General features: G+C 36.9%; 1 protein-coding gene across 1 annotated transcript in view; it reads right to left on the bottom strand.

The window, feature by feature from the left end:
- Window positions 1–24,182, bottom strand: part of LOC104004287 (phosphoglucomutase-like protein 5) — a 69,665-nt gene that overhangs the window by 22,572 nt on the left and 22,911 nt on the right. The window contains exons 3-6 of the mRNA XM_063812711.1: window positions 19,575–19,721; window positions 16,529–16,654; window positions 12,398–12,588; window positions 11,655–11,809 (exon numbers count right to left, since the gene is read on the bottom strand). Of these exons, the coding sequence (XP_063668781.1) occupies window positions 11,655–11,809; window positions 12,398–12,588; window positions 16,529–16,654; window positions 19,575–19,721 (619 nt within the window). The remainder of the gene's footprint in view (window positions 1–11,654; window positions 11,810–12,397; window positions 12,589–16,528; window positions 16,655–19,574; window positions 19,722–24,182) is intronic.

Genomic DNA, 24,182 nt, shown 5'->3' with positions numbered 1-24,182 from the left:
TTCATCAACAAAACAAAACAAAACAAAACAACCTCTAGAAGGAATCATACCTGCTTAACCCACTTTACCCAGAATATAAGGGAGAAAAGCTGCTGAAGCCTAATAAATACTTTTTAATGCAGCTGCTGCTGATGATCTTCAAGCAGATCCTGAGGCAAAGATGTAAATTTCCAACCTTACCTTGAACTACGGTCAACATTTTCCTGGAAGTCTTAAGTTAAAGCCAGGACTGCTTCTTTCAGAGTTTTAAGAAACAGTAGTGATATTCAACGTCAAAATTACAGACGTATTGGGTTGAAATTAATTCTGCTTATCTGATGTTATCTACCACCTTGGGGGTAATACAGGTCTCTCTCCCTACCCCCACTCCTACCCCCACACCAACCCACACGAATGACTTTCACTCAGAGTATAATCAGAACTTTTCCTGCCCTCACAAATAAGGAATAGTGAAGAGATTATGAGGCTTGAGCCAGATAATCTGGTACCAATATTGACTAATTTATTCTGTGTGACCTTGGGCAATTACTTAACGTCTCATCATCATATTTTTCTGTAAATACAATGTCAATAATAGAGCCTGCCTCAAATACTTCTGAAGGTTTGTATGACAATCAAACAACATACTATATAACATAGTGGTCCCCAACCTTTTTGGCACCAGGGACCGGTTTCATGGAAGACAATTTTTCCACAGACTGGGGGAGGGGGATGATTTGGGGATGATTCGAGAACATTCCATTTATTGTGCACTTTATTTCTATTATTATTACGTTGTAATATATACTGAAATAATTATACAACACACCATAATGTAGAATCAGTGGGAGCCCTGAGCTTGTTTTCCTGAAACTAGATGGTTCCCATCTGGAGATGATGGGAGACAGTGACAGATCATCAGGCATTAGATTCTCATAAGGAGCATGCAACCTAGCCTCCTCACATGCACAGTTCACAGTAGGATTTGCTCTCCTATGAGAATCTAATGCTGCCACCGATCTGACAGGAGGTGGCACTCATGCAGTAATGCTCACTCACCTGCTATGTGGCCTGGGGTTGGGGATCTCTGCTGTAATAGAGTTCACTTGTAAATAAAAATGCTTTCCTGAGCACACAAAACTTTCAGGCAGCATCTTGATTCACCCTGCACATCTATCTTAGATACTATCTTTCCCTCAGCATGACAGGTAAAGTGAAATCAGTGATATTTAGCAAGCATTTAAGCAGTATTTCAATAGACCCAGCTCAACACTACCCTAGAAAGTTGAAGCTGAAATCCATTTTGAAACTTTTTTGGTGGGGAGAGCTACAAAATACATTTTGAAATATAAAGCACACACAAGAACTGCAATGCTCTTTCACTCCAGAAGTACCTTCAGGCCTAAGATGACTTAACATTATCCTCCTTCATTTTAAAACGTTGTCAAGCACCAAACTTCTCTGGTGGCTTGACAGAGCATATGATTGAGAGGCCGGGCTAAACTACCTTCCTTATATCTTTTATATCACCTATAAATTTGACTAATGACTGATATCTGAGAACCTCCAACTCTGTAAGTTATGTCTTTTCCAAAGACAAGATTGCAGGCCATATATTTATGTCCTGGTTCAAACAAAAAGGAAAGCAGTAAACAGTGATTCCAGAGACAATTCAACTCACCTGAACCTAACCTATGTTTATTGGTGGTCTAGTAAATACAAACCTCTATGCTGGGAACTAGAGTCATTCAAAGAGAGCAATGATTCTTACCCCTAGTCAGAAAAGAAGTTCCAAGAGAGATGCTTTGTTTTATTTTTAAATAAATAGAGTTTGATTATTTTTATCACCTTTATCAAGGTATAGTTTATATAAAATAAAATTCATTACTTCTTTTTTTTTTTTTTTTTTTTTTGAGAAGGAGTCTCACTCTGTTGCCCAGGCTGGAGTGCAGTGGCAGGATCTCAGCTCACTGCAAGCTCTGCCTCCCAGGTTTAAGTGATTCTCATGCCTCAGCCTCCCAAGTAGCTGGGATTACAAGCCTGCGCCACCACACCCAGCTAATTTTTGCATTTTTAGTAGAGACAGGGGCTTCGCCATGTTAGCCAGGCTGGTCTTGAACTCCTGACCTCAAGTGATCCTCCTGCCTCAGCCTCCCAAAGTGCTGGGATTACAGGCGTGAGCCACCGTGCCCAGCCAAAATTCATCACTTCTAAGTGTACAGTTTCATGAGCCTTGACAAATATACACACACACACACACATATATATAGCTGTGTAACTACCACTGTAATCAAGATATGGAACATTTTTATCAGCTCAAAACATATACCTCATGCCTCTTTGCAGTAATCAATGGGATTGATTTTTAAATTGAATAAATATTTTAAGTCACAAGGAATAAAAGAGAGAGGTTATTTAACCAAATGTAGCCTCGGAAGACCAAAATTGAGATTACAAAGGCAGGCCATGAAGTTAATGTTCCTGTTGGAGAACAACAGCATGCCACATGTTTGAGACTGGGTGGCACTGAGACTGGATGGCATTGAAACCCCAGTTTAAAGTAGCCTTGAATCCCTAATCAGACAGGGCGATTCTAAGGAGCTTCTTTCAGTATTGGATCCATCCACCACTGGTCAAACTGACTTGTTTAGACCAAGAAGGGCCACATCGGTGGGAGGGCTGAAAATAGGCTGCTGGACACCCTAAATAATGACAATGCCCTTCCCGAGACAGAATCTGAGTATCAAAGAGTCTTCACAAATACAGCAGATAAAAGAGAGCTGACTTCCAAAAAAGGTTCGTCTTTCAGTTCTCATGGGAGAGTGATGACGACTATATATTTTAGCACTTGGGTTACTTAACATTCATCTAAGTGTTTTTCTGACTAACTCAGATAGCAGAAACCCAAGATGGCTCAGAAAAATTGAATAAAAGATGATGCATCCAGCATTTCCAAGAGGATTTAACCACTATCTCCAAATCTCCTACAGTTTATAGTCTTAAGTGTTAACAATTTATTCCTCTCAGTCTAGCCAGTTAATACATAAATGCTTTTTACTAACTACAGGCCTGAGATCAGTTTCCCATTAGACACCAACTCTTAGAAACACACAATTACAGACTTGAGCCAGTCTCAGCATCCTTTCCAGTAGGTCAACACACAAACCATAAAGGAAGGCCATCTTATGCGTCTTGTAAATGCCTTGGTAATGAATCCAGTCCTCATTCAATTTGCCAGGGCAAGGAATAAACAACCTTGCGCTTAAGTTCAGGCTGTGGGGAGTTTTACATTATCGACTAGGAAATAACTACAATGCAGTTGCTTCCTTTCATCTCACATTGATTAAGCTGTATTTGCTAAGAGCGTCAGTACCCACATATCATTACTAAAAATCCAACTCATTACAAACTCACCTAAATGTAAATGAAAACCACAAATCAGGCATAGTTTTATTATATCCAAAGGAGATTGGGTCATTATGCACCATTCATTTTCTTCTTATTAGTCGGGTATATTTTTCTTTGCAATCAACAGATAGTATCACCAGATGTCTCTTTGTACAAAAGTCAAAAGAAGCATGTTGATAGCTCATAGTAGTTAACTTTTTTAAATATCTGTTGGGGTGGAGGGAACATGGTATCAAAGGACTTACTGAGAAGGGGATGCTTGACTCAAGCCATAAAAGATAAAGAAGAACAAAGTGGAATGAGGTGGGGCAAAGGGAATACATTTCAGGGACAGAAGTGCATGCAAAGGCACAGAAATGTGAGGGCATCGAATTTGGGGAACTGTAAGCAGCATGACATGTTTAGAATGTAGGATAAGAATGTCTGCAGGAGTGAAGTGTTCATAATCAGGAGATTATGCGTGTTCTATAATCAGGAGATTATGCATGTTGTATAATCAGGAGACGGAATCTCCTGCAGGCATTCAAAGCCCACCAGCCCATTTTAAACAAGGGAAGAAAATGCACGACTTTCTGCTTTAGAACAACTGCCCTTGGGACAGTACAGAAGAGGAAATGAAGAAGAGGAAGTCTAGAGGAAGTGGGAATAGTTTATTGACTATTACAATAGTCCAAGCAAAAGATAATGAGAACGTAAAGTAGAAAAGGAAATGTAGGAATGGAGAAGAAATAACGATTTAAAAACATTTAAGGGATCCTTCTAACAAAACCCAGTGACTAGTGGTACATCTGGAATGAGGGATTATTCCAAGGTTTATTATTTAGATAATAGGTGACTCATGCAGAGACTAAACACAGGAAAAACAATTTTCAGGAAAAATTAGAAAAGTTGCTATTTATACATTTTAAATTTGAGTTGTCTATAACAGATCTGTCTACTGATATCAATTTGGCTATCGAACTCAGGAGTAAAATTTTGTCTAAAGATAAAAGATGAAAATTAGAAGTGCCTAAAACTGACAACGGGTCTAGTATCTAGATCATCCAAGGAACTTCTGCAAATTCGTCAGACTAAAAAGAAGAACCCTAAATAGAAAAAAAAAAAAATGGTCAAAGGACAGGAATAGGCAATTAATAGAAAAGGAAACTCCCAAATTTCTCAAGCATATGAAGAGATGCTTAAGCTCATTAGTAATGTGAGACATGAAAAATTAAAATTGCAATGGTATGTTACTCTCTATCTAGTCTACTGGATAAAAATTAGAAAGTTAGACAACATGAAGTGTTGGCCTGGATTTGAAGATGCAGGAACTTAGAGACTGGTTGGAGAAGCAGGCAAGAGATGGGCATTCTGGAGTGCAATCTGACAGTATTTGGTTAAAATTGACTAAATTAAGTATAGACACCCCCTCTGGCCCAATAATTCTGCTTCTGAATACACGTGTTGAAGAGATTCTCACACATATCCACAGGGTGCCTGTGCAGCAGTATTCACTGTGATAGGAAGTGAGAAGCAGTCTGAGTGTTCATTGCTGAGGGAATCAAGGGCAAAATATCATGGATGCACTCATGGACAAATAAGCAGCAGTTTGAAGCAACACCCTAGATGGATGTACAGCCATCAAGAGGATCTTAAAGTGTGGTCTTTAGTGGAAAAAAAGGTAAGAAATCAAATACAATCTCTTATATAGTACTAGTCACATTAAGTAAAAATATATGCAAAAAATATATACACAAAACCCAACAAACACATTTTTTGTGGTTGTCTATGGTGGGGCAGTCAAACAGACAGAAAATAAATGCATTATCATTTTTAAAGTAATAAGAAATGAGCCTTCAATCAGACCAATTATTAAAGGATTGTTCAATGATGAGTATGATTAACTCGACTCTCTATGCCTGAAGTCCAAAAAAAGAGGGAAGAGGATGAGACTAGGAGATAAGCAAGTAGAAATAAGCAAAAAGATGGGCCATTGTGCCATTTATGCTGGTGGCTTTTTGTCCCCTTCTACCCCAAAGTCCTCACTTCATCAAATGCCCTGTTCTCTTCCCCAGGAGGCGGAACTCCATAGGCTGCCCTCTGGCTTCCAGTGCGGTTTGGTTATAGGAGGCACCAGCAGGAGGTTGGAGGGTGAGAAGAGACAAGTTGGGGCATTTCTCCCCCCTGCCAAGTTCAGCTCTTGTCTGACCACCCACTTTTCACAACTCCAGACCTCACTAGGCTGTGGTCACCCTGACCTCTCCCCTGGACCCTTCTTAGTCCTAGGGGTGTTAACAGCTTCCTGCTATTGCTGATGCTAAGGTACCTCCCCATTCCTTCTTGTGTTTTTTGGTTTCCTTAACCTCATCCGTTCCTTAGACCAGGTTATTAAGTTACAATTACTAAATTCTCTTTAGTAAGACCTTTTTGAGGGTGCCATCTCTTTCCTGCCTTGATCCTAACTGAATCAGCTATACAGAGTTTCAGGGCAATAACTTACAGGATAAAGGGCTTTCTTCTTTTTTTCTTTTATGTTAATATAGGTTACATTTGAACATATTTATCTGCTAAAGCAAAATAATTCCCATCATTCTATAGCAGAAGCAATGTATGGGAGACTGAGTAATTACATATGAGCTCACATCACTATCTCTTCCACCACTGTCATCCATCATGACTGATCTGGGAGATGAAACAGCACAGATCTAAAGGACGTGGTAAGAATCGAGATCACCAGAGATCAGTAGATACTTGCATACTTGCAGGATTAACACTGTCTGGATTCCAACGATCAGCTGAGTATGTTCAAGATAAAGCTATAGTACATATTTTAGATTGGGGATTGGCAACAAATAGCTGTAGGCTACCTTCTGAGGAATAAGTGTTTTCACATGTGTGGGTGTCATTTCTAATCCCAGCATCACAGTCAGGTCCAGATACCTGTTTCTGATCTTTGGTCCTATGCCTAATCTCCTCCAAGAGTCCTTCCCTGGATCTCCTATCTAAGCAAGATGCTCAATGCCCACCAATGAGTACTGCACCAAGTTCATTTCCACTAGCCTGTGTTACAATTTGTGTTTCTGTATGTTTCCCTTACTTGTTATTCTTTGTCTTCCCCATTAGACTGAAAGCACCGCCATGGGGACCATGTCTAGGACATAGGAGGTCCTTAATAAATATTTCTTGAGTGGATAAATGGTGAACCATAGGGGTGGCATAAGAGCAAATAGAGGGTAGATGAGCACTAATCCATTCACCACCCTGCTTTTGGGTGGTGGACCTTGGATGGCCTTTTTCATAGTCAAAACATACTTTTTAGATCTGGCTTCTTGGGATGTATTCAAGGATGCTAGCCGTGTTTGAGACTGTAAATATGTCTAGTGAATAGGGCTTCAGGCTGTGTGTGTTTGCCTTGTTTTGCACAGAATTCGGCACAGCCCCAAGCACAGATGGGTGCTTCATAAATATTGTTGAAGGATGATGGCACAAAGGATTATTTAATACCTCTACACGGGGTGGAGACGGACCTCAGGCCACAAACATACTTTCAATGTGTTTTACTTCTGAAATCATTTGAACCAAAATGTTTCAGCAACACAGATTCATCTGCAACCACAAATCAGACACATTCAGAATGACAAAGCCCCAAAAGAATGCCATTTTCAAGGCTGAAACTGTATTATTCTGGGCTAAATGGAATCCTTGTTTTAGTGACACTGTAAGAGTAGAAATTAAAGACACTGAAAATCTTCCCTTGGGGAACCACAATTATCTGTGAACAATGAAAGTTTGTCTGAATAATTCATCACCCTCAAGGGTACAGGCCTCCCCTTATTCTGGAATCCCAGGAGTTTAGGCAAGTGTGTCATTTAATGGGTCTCAACTGTGTCCTCAGTTGTTATTATTCCAGGGCCTGGCATTTATGGGCACATTCCTATAATTTTACTAATTAAAAAAAAATAAGCTATATGGGAAACCACTGTCAAGGTTGAAATTTTGAAGCTGCTTTGATTTTACCCAGGAAGAAAGAAGCTTATAAAGTGTCCATCATGAGAATCCACCAGGGACCTACACAACAGATCAAATACCCAGAACAAATCACCACGTCAGAGCCCCACAGAATTCTGATTCCCAACCAGCAAGCATGAATAATCCTTTTAAATGGTCACTTACATATCAGAACAGGTCCTTTGTGAAATTTCTAAGCAAGGCCTCTGGTTTCTGACTGAAACAGAGATTTATTGAGAAGGAGGGGTAAAGTGAAATCAAGAACTGCTGGGAAATTTCCACAAGAAACAAGGACAAATGGTTTTTGTTGTCAGAGTAAAACCAGCCTCCCCTAGCCATGGTTTGGAAAGTTATTTGCTAGCCCACAGGGGACAATATTCTCAGCTGGTTTATCAGGGACCCTTTTGATCCAATTATAGTTATTGGGCAGATACAGTAGTACCCTATTATCAGAAGACCTAGTTTCAAATCCTGAGTCAATTTCTAATTCACTGTGTGACCTTGTGCAAGTCACTTAAGCTCTCTGATCATTGGTTCAACATCTTTAATATGAGGAGAGTAATGCCTATCTCAATTACCTCATAAAATTATTGCAAAGATCAAGTGAGTTGATATGTTACAAATTATTTCTAAATTATAAGATTCTGTATAAGTGGAAGGGTTAAATATACTCCCATATTATTAAATACCCTACATATCACTCAGGATCCTATATGACTCTGAGTTCTCAATTTCTAGAAATGGTCCCATTTTTGCTTTGTTCCCTACAATTCTACGGAGTCTTTTTTTTTTTTAAGGGAAGGGTGTAGGCAAAGGTAAATGGGAGAAAACATGGAATCACATACCACTCTTTGGTGCTGCTAGGCAAGAATTTTAAACTGAGTTTAGTTCACCATCGTGGACTTAAGGTCCATATCACCTCAGGGAGACAAGTAGAGTGGGAGGCATCCAAAAGGTAGGTGATTCTTCTCCCCTCTAGTGAAGAATACAAGGTCAATTTACAAAAAAGCACCAGCAGCAAATAATTGGAAAATTAAATTCATACAACATTTATAATAGCATCAAAATAAAGAAAATACTCAGAAATAAATTTAACAAAAATTGTATAAGATCTCTACATTAAAAATTTTGAAATACATATAAGAGAAATTAAAGAAAACCTAAATAGAGAGATATACCACATTCATGGACTGGAAGATTCAAGATTATTAAAATACTATTCTCCCCAAATGGCTCTATAGATTCAACATAATCCCAATCAAAATCCCAGTAGGCTTTGGTAGAAATTGAGATGTTGGTTCTAAAATGAAATAAAATGCAGAGGACCTAGAATATATAATTTCCCTTTAATTTGACAAAGAAGAAAAACATGTTGGGAAGCTCACCTAATTTCAGTGTAATATTTACATACGAATCAACAAATGGATCAGTGGTATAGAATAGAGAATCCTGAAATAGATCTACATATATACGGTCAACAGATTTTTAATAATGGTGCCAAGGCTGTTCAGGGGAAAGAAAATTCTTTTTTAAAAATGGGATTGGAAAAACTGGATAAGGGAAATAAGTGAACCTCGACCCCTACCTTATACCGTCCTCAAAAATTAATTCAAAATCATTCTAGACATAAATGTAAAAGTTGAAACTGCAATGACTCTAGAAGAAAATATAGAGAAAATATCTCTCTGACCTTGGAGGAAGCAAAAATTTCTTGTAGTTGACAAAGACATATATAATAATCATATAATCCATTAATTATAAGAAAAATAAACTAGACTTCATCAAAATTTAAAACTTCTGCTCATCAAAAGATACTAATAAGAAGATTAAAAGTAGCCAGGTTCAGTGGCTCATACCCATAATCCCAGCACTTTGGGAGGCTGAAGCAGGGGTATCACTTGAGGCCAGGAGTTTGAGACCAGCCTAGGCAACATAGCAAGATCTCATTTCTACAAAAAATGTTTTTAAAATTAACTGGGTATGATGGTGCATGTGTAGTCCTAGCTACTCAGGAGGCTGAGTTGGGAGGATTGCTTGAGCCCAGCAGTTGAAGGTTACAGTGAACTATGATCGTACCACTGCACTCCAGCCTGGGCAACAGAGTGAGACCCTTTCTCTAAAATAAACAAATAAATAATTTTTATGTCATCTGAAACTAAGATCATACTGAAATTTTCCCTCAGTGTCTCCAGAATGTCTTTTTTGAATGGTTTGCCCAATGTAGTATCTCATTTAGAACCACGTGTTATGGCCCTTCAGTATTTTTGTTGTTGTTGTTGAGACAGAGTTTCACTCTTGTTCTCCTGTTGCCCAGGCTGGAGTGCAATGGCATGGTATCGGCTCACTGCCACCTCTGTCTCCTGGGTTCAAGCGATTTTCCTGCCTCAGCCTCCCAAGTAGCTGGGATTACAGGCGTGCGCCATCACACCCGGCTAATTTGTCCCGTAGAATCTCATCTTCTGGATTTCGTGGCTATTTTTTCATGGTGTTGATTCATTCATAAGGTAAAATTTATATACAGTGAAATGCATCTTATGGGGACAATTCAATGAGTTTTGAAAAGTGTGCACATCCATGTAACCACCACCCAGATTAAGACACAGAACATTCCCGTCACCTCAGAATGTTTCCCGGTGCCTTCTTCCTACCCCTCATACAGTAACATTGTAATAATTTCTATTGCCACATATATGTTTACCTGTTCTGAAACTTCACAGAAATGGAATTATATATTATGTATTTGTTTGTTACTGGCTTTTTATCATTTAATTTTTTTTTATTCATCCACACCCACTGCATGTGTCAGTATTTCATTCCTTCTTGTTATTGTGTAGTATACGAAAATATAAATATATCACAATTTATTTTTGCAATCTCCTGTTGATGGACATTTGTATTGTTTCCAGTTATTAGCTATTATGAATCATGCAACTATGTATATTATTATACAGGTCTTTTGTGGACACATCTCCATTATTTTTGGGTAAATATTTAGGAATGGAATGTTGGTCAGCTGTAGGCTCCATTTTACAAGAAACTGCCAAACTGTCTTCCATTCTACACTTTTGTTTGCAATGTATGAAAGTTCTGGTTGCTTCCTATCCTAATCAACATTTGGTGTGGGACTACAGGAACATGCCACTACACCTCATTGATTAAAGAAAATTTTTTGTAGACACAGGGTTTTGCTCTATTGCCCAGGCTGGTCTTGAATTCCTGGCCTCAAGTGATCCTCCCACCTCAGCCACTCAAAGCTCTAGGATTACAGGTGTGAGTCGCCACACCCGGCCAAAATTTATTAATTGGTAGTTGGCAATTGTTGATGGAAAAGAAAAAGCAGGTTACAAGCAATGTACTTTTTGATGTCTTTGGTATTATCACAGGCAAATAAATTATATATGTATATATATTATGTATATTATATTATGTATTTTAATTGTATGTGTATAACATATATGTATAGAAAGAGATACAGTAAGGAATATAAGTTTTTCTATTAACATAGGTAACCCAAGGTAGGGGATATGATGTTTACATTCTCTTATTTGTGTTTTCTAACTTTCCACCAGGCACATACACTGTTTCTATAATAACACGTGCTGGTTGAAAATGTCAGACTCTGAAATTCAATGTTTTATAATATAGGGTGATAGACAAGAGGGATGGATAGAGCAAGAAGAATGAAACCTAATAGGGTTAGTTAGAGCCCTACTGAGTGAACCTCTTGTTGGGTATTTTCCATGCACTGTCTCGTTTCATTCTTACCATAAACCTATGAAGTATCATTTTTCTATTTGTACAGCGCTAATAAGGGTATAAGTTAGCATTTGAACATAATATAATCTGACCTCAAAACCCATGCTTTTTTCCCCTCACTTATACATACATACTTTCAGGTTAATAAGTCCTGTTGCTAAACATTTATGTAGTATTTACTATGTACCAGGCACCATGTTAAATGTTCTACATGAAGCACCTCATTTGTACTTCATGACAATCCATATAAAGATACCACTATTATTATCCACATTTTACAGATAAGAAAACTGAGGCACAGAGACTAAATAAGTCTAAATTCCCACAGCTAGTAAGTGGCAGAACCAAGAATTAAGCTCAGGCCACCTGATTCTCCAGCTTCTACCCAGTACACTATACCGTGTTCCCATGCTTTCAACGCATTCCCAAATGGAGCAGGGGAGAATAAGTGCCAGCAACCAACAAAGGAGACATCGACGCCAAAGGTCTACCATAAAGTTTTTCACGGTGACATCCTTGCTTACCTGTCCAGGGCCATGCTGGTTGGCATACTCCTCCCAAACCCGCGGACCCCCATCTGACAGAAACATGGAATGCAAGAGAGGTTGGCAGCAATGATGGCCAGGGAGTCAGAAGGGCTCACAAAGAAGCCATTTTGGCCTAGGATCATGTAACGGTCCTGTAGGAAGGAATGCGTAAAAATGATCGGACATCTGCTAGCAGCCCATTCCCATAATCATCACGATCCACTTTACTGCCGTCTTATATTTAACAATCTAACAACTTGAATGAGGCCAAAGAGAACATGGGAAACATTCTTCGAAATCTCTGAGTACCAAGGGCCCAGAATCTTGACACACCAGGAATATGTTCCACCTGTTGAAATGTGGCTCAAGCTTTAGAAGCCCCCAAATACCTAATTCTTTCTTTCTCCCAAACATAATAGAGAACACTGCTTCTTGCAGAAATAGCTGATTTCTTAACTTGGTGCTTTCAACAACACCAGCCATAAATAAAGATTTATTGAATAATATATATTTTTAAATAAACAACCTTTGTATGCCATAATGTAAATCTGGAACTAAGAAAAGTAATCGCTATTTAATTGCAATACTTAGTCATTAAACAGAAGGGCAGATGCAGAGCCAGTTAGGGCACACATGCCCCATACATGTTAGCTCCAGATGTGTTCATTAATTCTCTGCTTTCCAGTGCATGGCTCATTATATGATCAAAGGGTCAGCAGACAGAGAGCTTTCCTACTTACCCCATCAGCATCAAATGCAGCTCCAAATCCATATTCTCCTCCTTTCATTGCTTCCAGAAGAGTCATTGCATATGTCAGGTTTGGGTCAGGGTGCTGCCCTCCAAAGTCTTCCAGGGGAACACAGTTTATTGCAGAATTGGCTGGGGCCCCCAGCTCATCACACAGAACTTTTCTCACATAAGGTCCCATAACTAAAAATAGATACACAGCAATATTAAATATTTGCAGAACCTTCTCCCCAGAGTATTTTGTTCTGAATAGTACAGGAAACACCATTTAATAACCCAGAAGAAAAATATAAATTTACAATCGTTTTAAAGATACAATATAGAACAATATTTGCTTGAACTACTATTTATTGAGCATCTACTATGTGCCAGTTACTGTGGTAGGAATACAGAAGATGTATTCAATCATCTAGTTACATACATTTTTTCACCTGAAATTTTTCTAAAAGGTTGCCAGAAAGAAATCAGTTACATAATAATGATTCATTGCCTGTTGCTTTTCATGTATTAAAAGCTTTAGCTGAATATATGCAAAAGCATTAAAGGGCTCTAGCAATGTTCTTTGTCTCTGCAATCATTTGGACTCTGCCAAGTATATAATTAAACACTATAAACCACTGAAGCATATAAAAACAAGCACATTTTACCAAAATACATGCCAAAGAATAGTATTTTCCAGTTCAATGAACATTATGGAGTATGCAATATGGAGCTGCTCTGCTAGGAAATGAAGGGATCATATTGAAGGGATGCAAAGCACATAGTTTCTACATTCCTGGGCTTGGAATATAGTAGTGGGATGAGTCAAAGCTGCAAATGAATGACTGCAGTGGTAAGACTAAACAATGCACATTGATGAAATAATTATATCCAACGGCTTCAGAGAAGCAATAACCACACATAAGGCTTCAAGGAAGAAGCAGCATTTCTGGTGGAACTTGACGGAATAATATAAAGTTGGCAAGTGTTTGGGTTTGGAGTGGGAAGCCCATCTAAATCGAAGGAACATTATGAGCAAGGGAACAGAGCCTGAGGTAGAACATAAGGCACATTTGTGGAACAGCATGTAATCCTCCTAGCTGAAATATCTGAAAGATATTGCTTTCCACTTATTTTCCACCAATACAACACACAATCCTCCAATAGTGAACATCTCTTGATTGTGCCTGCCCAGCACACATTTCCTCTTCCTCTGGATACAGCATTTGGGATTTCTATTGGAGAAAAACTCCCTTCCCCATCTCAGTTCATGGGGTCTGGGTATGGCTAAATCCCACCTCCCCAAGGCTAAGGAGGTGACCTAGGTCTGCGCAATCAGCGTCCTCCATCTTCTAGCCAGAGCAATTGATTCAAAGATGGACATACAGTATAAACCAGGCAATGAGGCTGAAACCCAGAAACATTGCTCATACTATTTGGAAAAAAAGCAAAGCTGTCTTCCCTGTAGGCCAGATAATGCTAAGGCAAGAACCTGAAAGTTCTTTTCCTGAGGAATATGATCAGCCCAACAAGAAAGAACAGAACAGCCTAGCCAGAAGCCCTTAGAGAAAGGCCCATGGAGAAGACCCACAGCAGGCTCAGAGCTCCCAGCAGATTTTTAGTGCCTCATTCTTAAATATGCCAGAAAGCCAAGGATCACCAAAATTTTGAGGAATGTATTTGAGATGAGGTGAAAATAAACAAAAAGTAAAGAGAAACCTGGAGGAAACAAAAATTATACAGGGAGAAGAAAACTTTTTAAAATATATCAGTAATATCCTAATAGAGATTAACAAGATAGAGTAGAATGGCTAAAATGGAAAAGACTGACAGTACCAAGTATTGGTGAAGATACAGATAAACTGGAGCCCTCATGCATTGCCAGTGGTGCAAATGGAACAGGCATTTTGGAAAATGATTTGGCCATTTCTTATAAAGCTAAACATACACGTATCATATGACTCAGCAATCCCATTCCTAGCTGTTTACCCAAGACAAATGAAAACATACAGACTTGTTCATGAATGTTCACAGTATCTTTCTTTACAATAGCCAACAACTAGAAGAAAAAGAAATCTAATTTTCATTAACCAGTGAATGGATAAACAAATGGTGGTATATCGACAACACAATAAAATTGTACTCAGCAGTAAAAGGAACAACTACTGATACATGCAACACCAAGAATGTGTATCAAAATTATTATGCTGAGTGAAAGAAGCTTGAAGCAAAAGGTGACATATTGTATGCTTCCATTTATATAACTTTCTGGAAAATGCAAAACTATGGGAGCAGAAAGCAGATGAGTGGTTGCCAGGGACTGGGGAGAAGGGGAGAGGTTTGACTACAAAGGGCTGCAAAAAACTCTTTGGGGTGATGGAAATATTCAATCTTGATTGTGATAGTGGTTACATGACTGTATATATTCGTCAAATCTTATCAAACTGTATACCTACCAGGAGTGAGTTTTACTGTGTATAAATTATACCTCAGTAAACCTAAGTTTAAAAAGATATGGTATCCATGAAACATAACTAGGATGTGTTTTTACAAGAGAGAATCTTTGGAAAATACAAACGAAAGTTTTGGGAAATTAAAAATATAATGGTAGAACTAAAGGACTGGAAGATAAAGTCAAGGAAATTTCCCAGAAAGTAGAACAAAATAAAGAGATGAAAAACTGGGAAGGAGAAGGGGAAATAGAATAATTAAAGGATCAATTCAGTAGTAAAAATAACCAGAATGGTTACTAAATAGTAATTCAAAAACTTTTCCAGAATTAAAGGACACAAGTGTTCAGACTGAAAGGGTCCATCAGGTGTCCGATATAATAGAGTCCCACACTAAGATCCATTATTGTAAAACAGAGGAACACTGAAGGTAAGTCAAAGGTCCTAAAAGCTTCCAGAGAAGAAAAAGGAAAGACAATGGATTAAAAATCAAAATAGCACTGGATTTCTCAAGTTTAATATAATAGCTATAACACAGTAGAGCAATGCCCTCAAACTTCTGAAGAAAAACAATATCCAACTTAGATTTCCATATCAGTCAAATATTAATCAAGGGCAAGCGTAGAATAAAAGGCCTTTTCAGATATACAATACACAAAATATTTACCTACCATGAGCTTTCTCTCACTGAGCTCCTGGAGAATGTGTTCCTCCAAAATGTGCGAGTAGATCAAGGTGTCAGACAAAGAAACCAGGGGACAGGACATTTAACATAGGAGATGTGTAAAAAGAATTACTACCATGGTGATAAAGGGAGATTTCATGATGACAGCATGCTCAGAGAGCAACCAGGGCAGAGTGGGGCAGATCAAAGTCTCCAGGAAAATGAAGTGAAGGAAGATTTAGACATTAGCGGAGAGCTTGAGGATTAAGAGTGGTAAACATACTTGATTAAAAGCAAGCAATGAGAAAACAAGATAATTGCTGTTTCCAAGGAAATCAAAAAGTTGTACTGTAAAGGAAATATAATTATAGCATATTGCATGGCTCAGCAGTCTTGTGGTAATGTAAACACTAGATAATGATCTTACCAAACTGATGATATAATTAGGGAAGCATGCTAGGATTCCCTAACTGGTGGGTGGAAAGGGTGGGTGGAGAGGTGGGTGGTGGGTGGAGAGGGTGAAAAAGAGCTGCAGCTCCAGTTCCTGTAGTATGAATTCAGTAATGCTCAAAACTGAAAAATCAACAAGGGTCTGTATATTCATAATATTTAATGATAGGGAGATAAATACAAAAAAGAAACAGCTGAAAAAATGGAAAAATTTAACTCCGGAAGGTAACAAATTGGGGGAAGATAGGAGTTGGGTACAGATTTTTTTCACAATAAATCTTGAACTATTTATTTGACTGTTTAAACTATGCCATGCATATGATCAAATAAATAACAGTTTTACTATACTCCACACTTGAACATGCATAGCCTCAAACTCATTTGTTCAACTTTTGTTTTCATTTACATCCAAAGACAGAAATAAGGGTCCTGAAGTTTTCCAGAGCATTCCAAATATCTGAACATACACATGTTGTGTGAATATCTATGAATCCAACTTTCCTCTTAACCTCTGAAACCCAACAGGTGTAGAGGTCTCAATATTTCCTGCCCACTGATTTGGAGAAAATCACAGGCTTACCTCCATGCATTGCGTCAACGCGAATCTTCAGTTGGCTGGGCCCAGTCAGCAAACTCTTGATGGCATGAAAGTCAAAGATGGTCCGAAGGAGGTTAAGATACATATCCACTGGGTCCACTATCTCCACTAAAGATAGAAAAACAAAGGAAAATGTCATTGACTGTACCCATGAAAGATACTTGGAAGCATAAAAAGAATCACTACCTTAACAGCATGAAATTCTGGTCACAAGCCCATCATATCCCTACACATGATGTGGGAAGCGAAGTGCCCATTTGTTGACAAAAATCACAAATCAGGGCACAATCAAGATACTACAAGCTTTTCAGGTGCTCAATGGGTATAAATGATACCAAGTTATAAATTCTTCTTTGCAAGGAAAATATCAACCACAAGAATAAATTAAGATAAAAATGTGCCCTGTGACTCCTGCTCCCACTTCCCCTCCCAAAACAACGCACACAGCCCACATCTCAATGTTTAGAGGTATTTTGGCATATCCGGTTGCCTTTCTTGTGGGGGCTGGCCAAAGACTGACTCAGCTGGTATGAAACCAATCAGCAAGTGACCTCAGTAGTGACCCCTATTTTCCAAATGCCATTGTGCCTACCAGATTCGAGTGCAGAATTGGGGATGAATATATTCCTGGGTTTGCGTGAAATCTCATTCATGCCCAATCTAGCACCCAATTTCCAAGTGAATGGCAAATATCTAGAAGTTCTCATTAAACACAAATGCTTTCCAGTATCTAGCACCACCCAGTAACCAAGAATCCAAAAAGTTTTATTCATTTATGTGACATACCAAAAAGCTCAGAATACATTTTTCATACTTGTCAATCAGTGTATAATTAATGCTCAGAAAGTACTTTTCCAAGAAGTAGTAAATCAATTCTTTAGGTGCTAAAATTTGTCCAGGAGCCCTGCTTTTTTAAATTCTTAGCTAAATTTTGAAACTTATGTATATTGTTTTCAGATTTTTCAAATACATACTACTTTGAAACCCTGAAATACTTTTAAACTTGCACTGAAGATATTACCAACCCACTTTCAATAATTTTTAGTAAATCCAGGTGTGATATTTAATGGATGAGATCTTAATATGCCATATAATATTATCCCTTCATCTGATCAAATACATATCTAAAAATATTTTTTCTTACACTTAAGTCAATGTAATCTATGTGTTCATTCAAATATAATTATATTTGTAACATGGATACTTTTAAATTATCTTTTTACATGAGGAGCATAATAATCTATGAAGTAATTAAAAATTAACCTGTATAAAGTGTACACCTGACAATGGTTAAAATGGTAAATTTTGTTATGTATATTTTACCACCATAAAAAAATTAATCTGTAAGACAAAAGGTTATGCCCTGAGTACTTTGGAAGTTTTACTCACTCTACATTATAGGATAATGTTTTTGACAATTTCATTCTGGCTCTTCAATTCTTGAACCACTTGCCTAAATACATTTGGTATTTACAATGGGTAACACACAGTACCAAACAAATGTGAAAAACGAGGGAACAAGAAGTCAGTAAAAATTGAAAGTTCACATCATATAGTTCATGCTCTTGACACTTTAAAGTGAAATGCAAAGGAATTATTTGTTCCTAATTAACTCAAGCTTTGCTCAACACTTGAACCAGCAAGAATACAGCACATAAATTATCCCAAACGATTATCTCCAAATTCTTGGAAGCCAGGGAATCCCTCTACCTATCTCCTGGTATCAGTAACATTTTTAGAAAACTCATTCAACTAGCAATGTGGCTGCAGCAATGAGCCTGAATGAGAGCCCACGAAGATTCGGGTCTCTTGGACAACTATAAAAATTGTGAAGATGCCAAAAATAAGCCTAGTCCTTCCAACCATATGTAATCAGCGTACTGAAATCATTTTGCTTAATATAATGTACCCCTTGCCTTTAATTGTCCAGCCATCCCATGCGTGTGCACACATATGCCTATGCATTCTCCCAGCTAGATTAGCAAAAGCAGGCACTGTTGCTTCCAGTGAGTATCATGGCTCTCTGTAAATTTCTGCTCATTACCTAAGCAAACAACTGACTCAAAACTTCTCAAGAAAGATTTGGTAACATTGGGCAAATACTGTGACCCCCACACAATCCATTTTAATCTTTTCTCTATCCCTAAAATATCACATGGACACAAACCAGGTATTTCCTCTTTTGGGCTAAGTTAAATTACTTCTAAAATGAGGATACCATCTTAACACAAACTGCATTCAAGCTTATAGAAGCACTAAAAAAGTAAAACATGTTAGATCTATTACTATTCTATGCCTTCTAGGAAAAAGCAATATGATAAAATATAGGGGGAAAATGTTGTATACATACATGTTATTAATGTTGTTGTCATATGGTCTAAAATTAATCTATAAAACAAAAAGCTATCTTCTGAATACTGTAGAAGTTATATTTGCTTTACAATATAAGATAATATTTTTGACAATCTCATTTTGGTTCTTTAATTTTTGAATCACTTGCCTAAATATATTTGGTAGTTACTGAATTCCTTTGTAAAATCTCCTAACACGGTGCTTGGTATAGGGCAGGTGATCAATAATTATGCATTCAATAAGCTGATGCATAATTATTCCAAGCTTGGTTATGGCTTGGAAAAGAAACTCCTACCTTTCATGAGAAATTTAATAACCCATTGACTTGTTAGGTTTCTTCTTAACTAAGGCATTCCAGCATCTTCATCTTAATTGCTTAGACAAGTTTTGGCAATTCACAGCCTATTTTTGGAATGCTATAATGAAGTCAACCATAAAACTTTTCCTATGTTGAAAATGATATCGAGTTTGGGAAGTGGTTTTTGAAAGTTTCCAGTTCTGAATATCTTGGCTGCTCTCATGTCTTCTCTCTACACCATATTAAGTTTACACACATTTATCGAGTCACCCCTGAGATTAACAATGCAATAATTTTCATGAGTTTACTTCCCTACAGAAACCAGTCAGCCCCACCCACATAGTTACTCTGACTTCTTCAAAATAAAATCTCTGTTACCTCTGAATGGTTTGAATTTGTTCTCTAGGTCAAATTCTTGTCTTCCTAGTCGAGATAGGTCGATTCGGAGATCGGGACATATAGCATATTCCTCAATCGTTTTGCTGATTTGGTAGATTTTGTCTGAGACAACATCGGGTGGAGGACCTAAAATTTGAACACCAAAAATACATGTTTTTAAAAGTCTCGTGAGTTTCAAGCAGTGAAATGTTACCATCCTCCTCCACCAGGCAGAGAAAGATTCATTTGTTCTCTAAACAATGATCAATGGTTCACAGTTCAATTAGCCTTGATATTTCTTATACTGTACTCATCCACTATGGGGGAAATTTGATCAGCCTCACCTGTTCTATGTAGACTAACAACCCATAGGTTGTTTGTTTGTTTGTTTTAATCCACTTCTAAGCAATGACACATCTTTCCTAAAAATAGTTTCACACCTGCCAGGGAAACCTGGTTACGTAATCAGCTTTATTCAGGTTATGAGACACAAACAGGATATGCATTTGACAGAAGTGAGGGATTCCAGATTTCCATGCAGCTTCCCCAGTGCATCTAGAAGAGGAAACTATGCTTTCTATTCCCAGCTCTGCTACCTAATTGATGTGTGAGCTTAGCAGGGTAAGTTAATTATTTTCCCCAACTCACAACCTCTAGTCACTTCTAAAATGAAGCTCAACTAAAAATATATGATGCATTTCCTCGGAAGGCCAAATTGACAAGTAGTATTAGACTTTAAATAAATTGAACATGAAATCAATACTTGTTCACCTTTTGGGGTTTTGCTTTTTTTTTTTTTTTTTTTTTTTTTTTACCTTGTATATCTTAATGCAAGCCATTTCAGATTTTTTTTTTTTTGCAACAACGTTGAGAAACAAATAAGTAGATTGAAAGATCTAAAGTATAAATGATTGCTAGATGTATAGATAGCTTTCTGTATGAATCTTACTTGTCAACTATACTGTAACTTTCTACTGAACAAAAATTGTTTCTTGATTTTTAAAATATCTCAATCCTTAGAACTGCATTGTCCAATACAATTGTTACTAGTCACATTTAGCTGTTGAGCACTTAAAATGTGGCTAGTCAAGTTGAGGTGTGCTGCAATTGTAAACACACACCAAATTTTGAAGAGTTAGTAGAAAATGCAATCGATTGCATTAATAATTTTTATATTGATGACATGGTATAATAATATTTTAGATATAGTAGTTTAAATAAAACACAATGTGAATTTCACTTGTTTCTTTTCACTTTTTTAATGTGGCTACTAAAAATGTACAGTATGTATGTGACTCACAATATTTTTCTGTTGGACAACGCTGCCTTAGAGTGTAGCACCATCACCGTATTCCAATAAATGCTCATAAAAAAGAATAGCAATAGTCCTATTCTAGTAAGTGGGAGAGAAGACAGCCCAGAAGATTTTACCAACAATTTTCTTGTTGTGTGGGAAAAGTGAAGACCTCAAAGAAATAAACATAGCCCTTTGCTTCACTCCTTACCATTTTCTACCCTTCACAAAACTTAAAGAATAGGTAGTCGTTTCGTTTTTGCATTATTTTATGCTTGCCAGATTATAGAATGCATGAATATCTCCCTCCACTCCCTACACCCCAGGCACTATACTATATTCTTTGGCTGTGTCCATCATTTTCAAGTCCCTGAGTTTTAATGCCAGCACACTGATTTCCAAAAGTAAAGCAAGTACTGTCTCTCTAGATAGTTGTCTATGATGCCATTCAACCATCCATGCTGATAATTTCAGAGTTCATCAACAACTTCTGAATTCCTTTTCAATTTCCAAGCTCCTTGATATCTTCCACTCCAATGACTTTCACCATATGCACACTGAAAATATGTACAATTATAATATATATTAAAATAATTGTTTTTTAAAGGATACGGCAAATCTACAGGCACTCATATAAAAATAAATTTTAAGATGCTAAAAAAGAATACCCAGAGATTTTAAAGTGTATAAAATAAATAAATGAAAAATGGAAAAGCTAAAAAGCTTTTTAATTTGAGGTAGTCCCATTTATTTGTTTTTGCTTTTGTAGCCCGAGCTTTTGATGTGATATCCAAGAAATCATTGCCAAGGCCAATGTCAAATAACTTTTTCCCTATGTTCTCTTCTAGGATTTTTATGGTTTCAGATCTTATATTTAGTTCTTTATTCATTTTATTTCTGTGTATAGTGTAAGATAAGGGTCCAATTTCATTCTTTTACATTTTTGTTTTCCCAGGCACCATTTATTGAAGAGGTTTTTTTCTTTCTCCATTATGTCCTCTTGGTGCCCTGCTCCAAAATTAGTTGACTATATATGTCTTGATTTATTTCTGGGCTCTCTATTCTGTTCCATTGGTCTACGTTTGTGTTTTTATGCCAGTGTCATACTGTTTTGGTTTTACTTTAGCTTTGTAACATAATTTTAAATCAGCAAGTGTGGTACCTCCAACTTTTTTTTCCTCAACATTGCTTTGGTTTTTTGTGGCTCCATACAAATTTTAGTATTGCTTTTCTATTTCCATGAAGAATGTTATTGAAATTTTGATAGGGGTTGTGTTAAATCTGTATATTGTTTTTGGTAGTATGAATGTTTTAATAATATTAATGTTTTTGATCCATGATCAGTGAGCACAGGATATCTATTTATTTGTGTCTTATTCAATGAATGTTTTATAGTTTTCAGTATACTTTCACCCCTTGGTTAAATTTATTCCTAAGTATTTTTTTGATGCTATCATAAATGGCATTGTTTTCTTGATTATTTTCAGCTGGGTCATTATTTATGTATAGAAATGCTACTGATGTTTGTATGTTGATTTTGTATCCTGCAACTTATTGAATTCATTTATTAGTTCTAAAAATTTGTGTGTGTGTTTGTGTGTGTGTGTGTGTGCATGTGTAGAATCTTTAGAATTTTCTATATATAGGATCATATCATCTGTAAATAGAGATTATTTTACTTTCTCCTTTCCAATTTTGATGACTTTTATTTATTTTTCTTGTCTGATTGCTCTTGCTAGTACTTCCAAAACTATGTTGAATAGAAATAGCAAGAGTGAGCATCCTTGCCATACACTAAATTACGGAAAAGTTTTCAGTTGTCCCCAATGGATTATGATGTTAGCCGTGGGTTTCTTATAAACAGCCTTTATTATGTTGAGAAACTTTCCTTCTATACCTAAAGTGTTAAGAGTTTTTGTTAAGAAAGAATGCTGAACTTTGTAAAATGCCTTTCCTGCACCAATTGAGATGATCATGTGGTTTTTATCTTTCATTCTGTTTAGCCAGTCTTGCATGTCAGGGATAAATCCCACTTGGCCATGATTCATAATTTCTTTAATGTGTTGTTGAATTTGGTTTTCGTCAATATTTATCAGAGATATTGGCCTGTGGTTTTATTTTCTTACAATATGTTTGTCTGGCTTTAGGTATCAAGGTGATGCTGGCCTCACAAAATGTGTTTGGAAGTATTCCCTGTAGCTCTAATTTTTGGAAGAGTCTAAGAAGTGTTGGTAATAATTATTCTTTGAATGTTTGATAAAATTCAGCCATGAAGCCATTTGGTCCTAGGCTTTTCTATTTTGGAAAGTTTTTAATCACTTCTTCAATTTCTTTATTTGTTGTTGGAGTGTTCAAACTTTTTGTTTCTTCCCAATTCAATATTGATGGGTTAGTTTTTCTAGAAATTTATCCATTTCTTCTAGGTCCTCCAATTTGTTGGCATAAAATTTTTCATAATAATCCCTTATGACCATTTTTATTTCTGAGGTATCTATTGCAATGTCTCCACTTTCATTTCTGATTTTATTTATTTGAGTCTGCTTTTTTTAGTGAATCTAGCTAGGAGTTTGTAGATTTTATTTTTTCAAAGAACCAACTTTTGATTTTATTTATATTTTCTATAGTTTTACTATACTACATTTTATTTGCTTCTGTTCTGATCTTCATTATTTCCTTCCTTTTGCTCACTTTGGGTTTAGTTTGTTCTTTCTTTAGCTCCTTGGGGCATAGTGTTAGTCTACTTATTTAGATCTTTTTCCTTTTTTAATCTAGGCATTTATTGCTATAAACTTCTCTCTTAGAACTGACTTTGCTGCATACTGTAGGTTTTGGCACATTGTGTTTCCATTGTCATTAATCTCAAAATATTTTTTAATTTCCCTCTTGATTTCTTCTTTGACCCATTAGTTCATCATAAGCATGTTGTTTAATTTCCACATATTTGTAAATTTTCCAAGATTCCTCCTGTTATTGATTTTTAGCTTCACACCATTGTGGTTGGAAACAATACTAGACATGATTTCAATCTTTTTGAATTTGTTAAGGTTTATTTTGTGGCCTAACATATGGTCTATCCTGGAGAATGTTCTATGTATGCTAGAGAAGAATGTATATTCTGCTGTTGTTGGATGAATGTAGGTCTGGTAGGTCCATTTGGTCTGAAGTATAGTTCAAATTTATTGTTGTCTTGTTAATTTTTTGTCTGGTTGATCTCTCCATTGTTGCAAGTGGAGTACTGAAGTCCCCTATTAGTGTTATATTGCTGTATATTTCTTCCTTCATGTCCACTAATATTTGCTTTACATATTTAAGTG

The sequence above is a fragment of the Pan troglodytes genome, chromosome 5 (genome assembly GCF_028858775.2).
Source record: "Pan troglodytes isolate AG18354 chromosome 5, NHGRI_mPanTro3-v2.0_pri, whole genome shotgun sequence".
Classification (NCBI taxonomy): Eukaryota; Metazoa; Chordata; class Mammalia; order Primates; family Hominidae; genus Pan; species Pan troglodytes.
The sequence above is the reverse complement of the archived record's forward strand: the minus strand, read 5'-3'. Positions and strand labels throughout refer to the sequence as shown.